Raw genomic sequence first — 10,000 nt, forward strand, 5'->3', positions numbered from 1 at the left:
TAAGAGGGTGTTCTGGAAACTGGGACATGCTGGAGGTGTGACGGAGACTTCTGACACGGATGAAAAACTTTCTACCTGTTTCTAACTGGCAGACAGTTCTTGCACCAGTAATGTTCATCGTCTACATAAACGATCTACCAGAAGGAATACAGAATTACTTGAGCATGTCTGTGGATGATGCTAAGATACTGGGAAGATAGGAGGCGCAGATGATTGTAATGCCCTTCAAATTGATCTAGATAAAATAAGTGCTTGGAGCGTAAAGTGGCAAAGTGAATAAATGCCATGTTATGGAATGTGGAATCTGAGAAAATGGACCACATACATCTTACAAATTATGTGGAAAGGAATTACAGAACTCTAATAAAGAACAAGATCTAGGGGTGGTTTTGGATTGGATAGTAAGCTGTCACCAGAGGAACATAAAAAGAACATTGTAAGAGGAGCGCATGCGTCGCTTTCTAATTTCAAACTTGCTTTTAATTATATGGATGGTGAAATAGTAAAGTGACTGTTCATGACTTTTGTGAGACCCAAATTGGAATATGCAGCAGTTGTATGGTGCCCAAATCTCAAGAAGCACAGCAATAAACTGGAAAAGTTGAATAGGCATGCTACAAAATGGCTTCCGGAACTGAAAAACTAAGAGTTACGAGGAGAGACTACAGACATTAAACATGCCAAAACAAGAAGATAGAAGAAAAGGAGGTGATATGATCACCACATACAAAATATTAACAGGAATCGACCAAAGTAGGAATTCGTAAAATCAGCAACATCAGGAACAAGATGACACAGATTCAAGATATAGAAACAAAGGTGCCGAAAAAATGTTTGCAAAAGGAAACTTTCTAACGGAGTAGTAGACGGTTGGAACAAGCTAAGTGAGAAGGTGGTGAAGGCCAAGACCGTCAGTAATATCAAAGAATTAAACAACAAAGAGTACTAAGAGGACGGGACACCACGAGCGTAGCTCTCATCCTGTAACGACATTTAGGTAATTACACATACACAGTTCACTATATCTTGAGTCTGGCTTGACACAGCTGAATAACGCAGTCTTCAGAGTAGTTCAAAACCATAACACATACAGAGTTCACTATACCTTGCGTGCTCTTCAAGCAGAATTGGTTGCCATAATCCTCGAACGAGTATATGAATCCAAAGTTGACACGCTAATTGTAAGTGACTATTTGTCATCCTAAACTGCACTCAGCTCCCCAAGGCATAACTGTGACGTGCTTGTATCTGAAGCTAGACACAGATATAATGAAATAATCAATGATGGAGTCAGAGTTTGTCTCCTGTGAATTACTTCCCATATTAGTCTCCGAATGCTTGATAGAACTGATGAGTTAGCCAAAACGTTTGCTCGTAAAGAGGGAATTGATTACCATCTTGGACTGCCTTTGAGCAGCCTGAGGGCAGTAATATTTCGAGAACATCAACAAAATCTCGTAGACTTGAGACAAAGTGGAATTCACACCCTTTTACTCCATCCATCATCATTCTATTATGCAGGAATAACAGCACGTCTATGGGTCATCCAGTAAGGTCAGCAGATTTCTAGATGGTACCACTGCTAGGCTTAGGCTCGGCTACAAGTACCTCTGGGAGTTTGTAACATCTGCCGATGTAGATTTGACTAAATGTAAGCTCTGTCAACTTTTCGCATACTTTGCGTCATTATATAATGGAATGTGAAAACATCGCGAAATTCAGAGATAACAATGGTGTCTAAGAAATGTGTAAGTACTTCATTCATAATGATGCACTGCCAGGAACCTTAGCGAAGTATCCACAATTTGCTTACTGTAGGTGCAGCCTGCACATGACTGTAAAGCTGCCGCCCAGTTGGGTGGGTGTGGAGCACATGACTGTAAAGCTGCCGCCCAGTTGGGTGGGTGTGGAGCAAGACTAGTAACTGTGTGACTCACCATAGCTGTAAAGTGCCTTGTAACGTGACTGTTTTGAGTATCTTGTTGAATTGCTTGTGACAAAAATTATATAGTATTGTTATGTATATATACATACATGTGTATGTAATATTAACAATTGCGAAACTAGCTCCACAAGATTGTTACTTGCTTAGCTCAACGAACTATAGGGTTCAGTTCCTGAACCCATAATGTGCCTCTGTAACCCTGTCCGCCATCGCCAACGGGATGGGTATGGGGTGCATAATAAAGAAATTAAATAAAATTGAAAATTGGTCCAAAAGTGTTACACACACACACACATACAGTTCAGTATACCTTGAGTCTGGCCTGACACAGAGCTGTTTGACACAGTCTTCACCGTGGTCCAAGTGAGGTCATCTTCCCTCCGGTACTGAAGCAGGTAACTCACAATACCAAACTCCTCCGACCCATCATCTTCCTCCCTCGTCCATGTGGAGAAGTTCACAACAACTGAGGTGTTTGTTATGTCAGTGAGAGACGGAGGAGTCCGCAGGCGAGGCAGGTCCAGAGGCATCCCACCTGTCGGGGAGGCAATGTTCTAATACACACTAAACACTTCACAACACAAGGCAAAATACATTACAGAATATTCTAAAAATTCAGATGTACAGTATTTCAAGGCTATTTAAGAAGTAATTAGCTGAGAATACTTGTCAGTAAAATGTCAACTTTTGTGGTAAAAGAAGTAAGGCTGTTAACTTCACAACCTTATAAATAAATAAATAATAATAAAACCATACCGCGACAAAGTACTTCATTTTTGCAGCCACGAGTGCAGGATCCACTGACAGAGTCACAGTGGTTGTTCTCACAGTAGTCACAGTCGTGGGAGCAGCCAGCACCGTACCTTCCTGCTGGACACTCTGTGGACCCACACACAACACTAACATTATCAACAACACTGTGAAGACAAGGTTATCAACACTTCACAGTGGTTGTCCTCACAGTAGTCACAGTGGTTGTGGTGACAGTAGTCACAGTGGTTGTGGTGGCAGTAGTCACACAGGTTGTGGTGGCAGTAGTCACAGTGGTTGTGGTGGCAGTAGACACAGTGGTTGTGGTGGCAGTAGTCACAGTGGTTGTGGTGGCAGTAGTCACAGTGGTTGTGGTGGCAGTAGTCACAGTGGTTGTGGTGGCAGTAGTCACAGTGGTTGTGGTGGCAGTAGTCACAGTGGTTGTGGTGGCAGTAGTCACAGTGGTTGTGGTGGCAGTAGTCACAGTGGTTGTGGTGGCAGTAGTCACAGTGGTTGTGGTGGCAGTAGTCGCAGTGGTTGTGGTGGCAGTAGTCACAGTGGTTGTGGTGGCAGTAGTCACACAGGTTGTGGTGGCAGTAGTCACACAGGTTGTGGTGGCAGTAGTCACAGTGGTTGTGGTGGTCATAGTCACACAGGTTGTGGTGGCAGTAGTCACAGTGGTTGTGGTGGCAGTAGTCACAGTGGTTGTGGTGGCAGTAGTCACAGTGGTTGTGGTGGCAGTAGTCACAGTGGTTGTGGTGGCAGTAGTCACAGTGGTTGTGGTGGCAGTAGTCACAGTGGTTGTGGTGGTCATAGTCACACAGGTTGTGGTGGCAGTAGTCACAGTGGTTGTGGTGGCAGTAGTCACAGTGGTTGTGGTGGCAGTAGTCACAGTGGTTGTGGTGGCAGTAGTCACACAGGTTGTGGTGGCAGTAGTCACACAGGTTGTGGTGGCAGTAGTCACACAGGTTGTGGTGGCAGTAGTCACAGGTTGTTGGGGGAGACGAGGAGAGATTGGAAGAGAAGGAAGGAGGGGAATGTTTGGATGGAAAAGGGGAGGGGGGGTAAGGGGGAGAAAAGGGAATAGGGAAAGAGATAAGAGTGAGGGGAGAGAGGAAGATGGAAAAGAGGGGGAAACAGGAGGGGGGGGGGGGGTAGAACCGGGCGCTGCCAGGTAATTTATATACGAGAAACCTCGCGATGTCAATTGGTACACACTCGCACCCATGTGATACTGTATTTTACAATGTAAATTATATTTAAATATTTGCCCAACAGTCTTGTGTGTTCCGCTACCAATAATGTTCGTGTGTTTGAATTAACCAACTCATTATAAACACAAGCGAGACTAAGAGAGGAGGAATATTACCGTTGTCACAGAAGGGGCCGGTGTAGCCGGGTGCACAGGAGCAGCCATAGGGTTCAGGCAGACATATGGTCAACTTCTCACACTGACCCTCAGTTGCTGGGCTGAAGTCAAGAGTGTCCTTCTGGCATGTAAACTGACACGAGCTCCCGAAGCCGCCTCGGGGACACGCTGTCAAAACATAAGCAAAATACAAATACACCGGATACTGCGGTTTATATATCAGTATATATATATATAACATTACATTAAGTGAAGAATGAACGCATACCGGCTTTTGGTTAGTGTATGGATAAATGGTAATTTAGAGGATGATGTAATAACAACTGGTTATGTAAGATATGAACTGTAAAACGTGTTAAGTTGCTTACCATGTTGGCAGGTGGGACCACTGTAGCCTGGAGCACAGACACAAGAGCCAGTCACAGCATGACATATGCCACCATTTTGACAGTCAGGGCACCAAGACTGGCACTGAGGTCCATAACGGTCACTCTCACACTCTGTAACAACACACCATAGACCTTAGGGTCATCATGCACCACACTACAGACAATCATCACTGTACTACAGCACACTACAGACAACCATCACTGTACCATGCACCACACTACAGACAACCATCACTGTACCATGCACCACACTAGACAACCATCACTGCACCATGCACCACACTACAGACAACCATCACTGCACCATGCACCACACTACAGACAACCATCACTGTACCATGCACCACACTAGACAACCATCACTGCACCATGCACCACACTACAGACAACCATCACTGTACCATGCACCACACTAGACAACCATCACTGCACCATGCACCACACTACAGACAACCATCACTGTACCATGCACCACACTAGACAACCATCACTGCACCATGCACCACACTACAGACGACCACCACTGTACCATGCACCACACTACAGACAACCATCACTGTACCATGCACCACACTAGACAACCATCACTGTACCATGCACCACACTACAGACAACCATCACTGCACCATGCACCACACTACAGACAACCATCACTGCACCATGCACCACACTACAGACGACCACCACTGTACCATGCACCACACTACAGACAACCATCACTGTACCATGCACCACACTAGACAACCATCACTGCACCATGCACCACACTAGACAACCATCACTGTACCATGCACCACACTAGACAACCATCACTGCACCATGCACCACACTACAGACGACCACCACTGTACCATGCACCACACTAGACAACCATCACTGCACCATGCACCACACTACAGACAACCATCACTGTACCATGCACCACACTAGACAACCATCACTGCACCATGCACCACACTACAGACAACCATCACTGTACCATGCACCACACTACAGACAACCATCACTGCACCATGCACCACACTACAGACAACCATCACTGCACCATGCACCACACTACAGACAACCATCACTGTACCATGCACCACACTACAGACAACCATCACTGTACCATGCACCACACTACAGACAACCATCACTGCACCATGCACCACACTACAGACAACCATCACTGCACCATGCACCACACTACAGACAACCATCACTGTACCATGCACCACAATACAGACAACCATCACTGCACCATGCACCACACTACAGACAACCATCACTGTACCATGCACCACACTACTGACAACCATCACTGCACCATGCACCACACTACAGACAACCATCACTGTACCATGCACCACACTAGACAACCATCACTGCACCATGCACCACACTAGACAACCATCACTGTACCATGCACCACACTAGACAACCATCACTGCACCATGCACCACACTACAGACGACCACCACTGTACCATGCACCACACTACAGACAACCATCACTGTACCATGCACCACACTACAGACAACCAACACTGCACCATGCACCACACTACAGACAACCATCACTGTACCATGCACCACACTAGACAACCATCACTGCACCATGCACCACACTAGACAACCATCACTGTACCATGCACCACACTAGACAACCATCACTGCACCATGCACCACACTACAGACGACCACCACTGTACCATGCACCACACTACAGACAACCATCACTGTACCATGCACCACACTACAGACAACCATCACTGCACCATGCACTACACTACAGACAACCATCACTGTACCATGCACCACACTACAGACAACCATCACTGTACCATGCACCACACTACAGACAACCATCACTGCACCATGCACTACACTACAGACAACCATCACTGTACCATGCACCACACTAGACAACCATCACTGCACCATGCACCACACTACAGACGACCACCACTGTACCATGCACCACACTAGACAACCATCACTGCACCATGCACCACACTACAGACAACCATCACTGTACCATGCACCACACTAGACAACCATCACTGCACCATGCACCACACTACAGACAACCATCACTGTACCATGCACCACACTACAGACAACCATCACTGCACCATGCACCACACTACAGACAACCATCACTGCACCATGCACCACACTACAGACAACCATCACTGTACCATGCACCACACTACAGACAACCATCACTGTACCATGCACCACACTACAGACAACCATCACTGCACCATGCACCACACTACAGACAACCATCACTGCACCATGCACCACACTACAGACAACCATCACTGTACCATGCACCACACTACAGACAACCATCACTGCACCATGCACCACACTACAGACAACCATCACTGTACCATGCACCACACTACTGACAACCATCACTGCACCATGCACCACACTACAGACAACCATCACTGTACCATGCACCACACTAGACAACCATCACTGCACCATGCACCACACTAGACAACCATCACTGTACCATGCACCACACTAGACAACCATCACTGCACCATGCACCACACTACAGACGACCACCACTGTACCATGCACCACACTACAGACAACCATCACTGTACCATGCACCACACTACAGACAACCAACACTGCACCATGCACCACACTACAGACAACCATCACTGTACCATGCACCACACTAGACAACCATCACTGCACCATGCACCACACTAGACAACCATCACTGTACCATGCACCACACTAGACAACCATCACTGCACCATGCACCACACTACAGACGACCACCACTGTACCATGCACCACACTACAGACAACCATCACTGTACCATGCACCACACTACAGACAACCATCACTGCACCATGCACTACACTACAGACAACCATCACTGTACCATGCACCACACTACAGACAACCATCACTGTACCATGCACCACACTACAGACAACCATCACTGCACCATGCACTACACTACAGACAACCATCACTGTACCATGCACCACACTAGACAACCATCACTGCACCATGCACCACACTACAGACAACCATCACTGCACCATGCACCACACTAGACAACCATCACTGCACCATGCACCACACTACAGACGACCACCACTGTACCATGCACCACACTACAGACAACCATCACTGCACCACGCACCACACTACAGACAACCATCACTGCACCATGCACCACACTAGACAACCATCACTGCACCATGCACCACACTAGACAACCATCACTGCACCATGCACCACACTACAGACAACCATCACTGCACCATGCACCACACTAGACAACCATCACTGCACCATGCACCACACTACAGACAACCATCACTGCACCATGCACCACACTACAGACAACCATCACTGCACCATGCACCACACTACAGACAACGATCACTGCACCACACTAGACAACCATCAATGCACCATGCACCATAATAATCATTATTGCATCATGCATCACACTATAGACATCCATCTTCACAACATAGATCATGAATCATCACTATTTGTAACATGCACACTACATCACAAGTGCAACATTCACAACACTTTACACAATGATCATTGCAAAATGCATTAAACTGCAGGCAACCATCTTCACAACATATCTTACAGTGAAGACAACAGCCATTGAAAAATTAAGTACATCACTTCAGATAATATTTACAAGGAGTACAACTCTACCTCGTACAATTAGATGAAAATATGCTCCATTCTTTTCAATTTCGACCTTGGCTACAGAAAAGGTTTTCGATTCCTGAGATGTGCCATCATTACCAAGGATGTATATTCCCACGTCTCCGAGTGTGACCGGGTCAAAGGTCAAGGGAAGGGAAACATCAGCAGTGGTCCCAGCCTTGTACGCCCATCCATCTGGAAGTCTGCGGATGAACACTTCATCGGGCAGATCCTTGGACTTGATGATGGGAACCCTCAAGTGGTCTCCAAGACTGGCGCGAATGGTGCTTGTGTTTGACACGTAAAACTCTGAAAGGTAAAATAGCGTAAGTTCTCTGAATAAATATAGAAATTGTTAAACAAAATATATCCTATTCATATGAACTTCTGTTTTTCCTTAAAAGATTTTTCGGATATTTTTGGAAGCCAAATGTACTTCTTATATTCCATGTATAAGAAAACTGATCAAGGTAAATTATACGCTTCAGATACTGATAGAGCTTGTGAAGGTTGGTGTAAACTGACCAGGGTGAAGAGAGGATTTGGGTACACTAAGAAGGTTGAGAGGAGCTATAGAACTGATGTAAACTAAGAAGACTGAAGGGAGGGCTTGGGGTGGTGTACAGTAAACTAAGGTGTTGAGGGCCTGACTCGGAGTCAATGTGAACAAAGCAAACTTTCTCTGCACCAGTAATCTTCCTCACCAGAACTTTCTCTGCACCAGTAATCTTCCTCACCAGAACTTTCTCTGCACCAGTAATCTTTCTCACCAGAACTTTCTCTGCACCAGTAATCTTCCTCACCAGAACTTTCTCTGCACCAGTAATCTTCCTCACCAGAACTTTTTCTGCACCAGTAATCTTCCTCGCCAGAACTTTCTCTGCACCAGTAATCTTCCTCACCAGAACTTTCTCTGCACCAGTAATCTTCCTCACCAGAACTTTTTCTGCACCAGTAATCTTCCTCGCCAGAACTTTCTCTGCACCAGTAATCTTCCTCACCAGAACTTTCTCTGCACCAGTAATCTTCCTCACCAGAACTTTTTCTGCACCAGTAATCTTCCTCGCCAGAACTTTCTCTGCACCACTCATACTTCTCACCAAGACTTTCACTTCACCTTTCACTGAATAATCTTTCTCGCCAGGATTTTCATTACACAAAGTTTGCCACTTTAAAGATTAGGGGTTCAACTTTACATTTATCCTGGAGGCTTCGAGTCTTTTCATCTTATGTTGTACTGGGTAATATGAGGGTGTTAGTACCCCTGTCTCTACCTGTCCCACAACAACAAATATAATAAAAACTGACACTTGTCAAGTGTCAGCTCCTGCTCTGGGAAGATACTAGGATTTCTCACATTATTCACAGAAAGGGCACCAGACCGTGGGAACTGACTTACCTCCTCTTGGGGTTTCTAACTCAAACTCACCTGCCTTCATAACATCACACCCGAATGCTAAGTCTTGGACACTTTCTCCTATTATAGTTCTTAAGGCCTACTCAATGAATCCTTATTCAGCTTCGCCTCACTTAGGCCCACGTAATTTTATTAAGAGCTATGATTCCCTATGCCATCATCCTGCACCTACCAGATACGCAGAGACAATAAATAAAAAACCGTCCAACAATACACAGACAGTTAATGAACGATAAACAAAAAAAAATGAACAATAAATTATGTAGCCTATGGCTGCTCTTAAGCTCTTGGACTGTTGCACCTGCTTCCACTACCATTAAAATTATAGTATAGAAAAATCTCTCACTAAATATGTGAATCTTTTCTTACGCATCGATTACAATAAGCTAAATCAGAGTCCTCTTTGTATGTCTATAGTCTCAGCTTCAGCTCAGATC

The 10,000-nt window shown here is 45.5% G+C and overlaps 1 protein-coding gene across 2 annotated transcripts in view; it reads right to left on the minus strand.

Moving 5' to 3' along the window:
- LOC123759116 (receptor-type tyrosine-protein phosphatase S) overlaps window positions 1–10,000 on the minus strand; it is a 144,268-nt gene that overhangs the window by 93,252 nt on the left and 41,016 nt on the right. Inside the window, exons 9-13 of one of the 2 annotated variants that reach the window (XM_069328996.1) lie at window positions 8,153–8,455; window positions 4,433–4,564; window positions 4,065–4,232; window positions 2,702–2,824; window positions 2,256–2,480 (exon numbers count right to left, since the gene is read on the minus strand). The exons of the other annotated variant lie outside the window; for it this stretch is intronic. Coding sequence (XP_069185097.1) covers window positions 2,256–2,480; window positions 2,702–2,824; window positions 4,065–4,232; window positions 4,433–4,564; window positions 8,153–8,455 — 951 coding nt within the window. The remainder of the gene's footprint in view (window positions 1–2,255; window positions 2,481–2,701; window positions 2,825–4,064; window positions 4,233–4,432; window positions 4,565–8,152; window positions 8,456–10,000) is intronic. 2 annotated transcript variants of the gene reach the window in all.

This window comes from Procambarus clarkii, chromosome 22 (assembly GCF_040958095.1).
Source record: "Procambarus clarkii isolate CNS0578487 chromosome 22, FALCON_Pclarkii_2.0, whole genome shotgun sequence".
In the NCBI taxonomy this organism is placed as follows: Eukaryota; Metazoa; Arthropoda; class Malacostraca; order Decapoda; family Cambaridae; genus Procambarus; species Procambarus clarkii.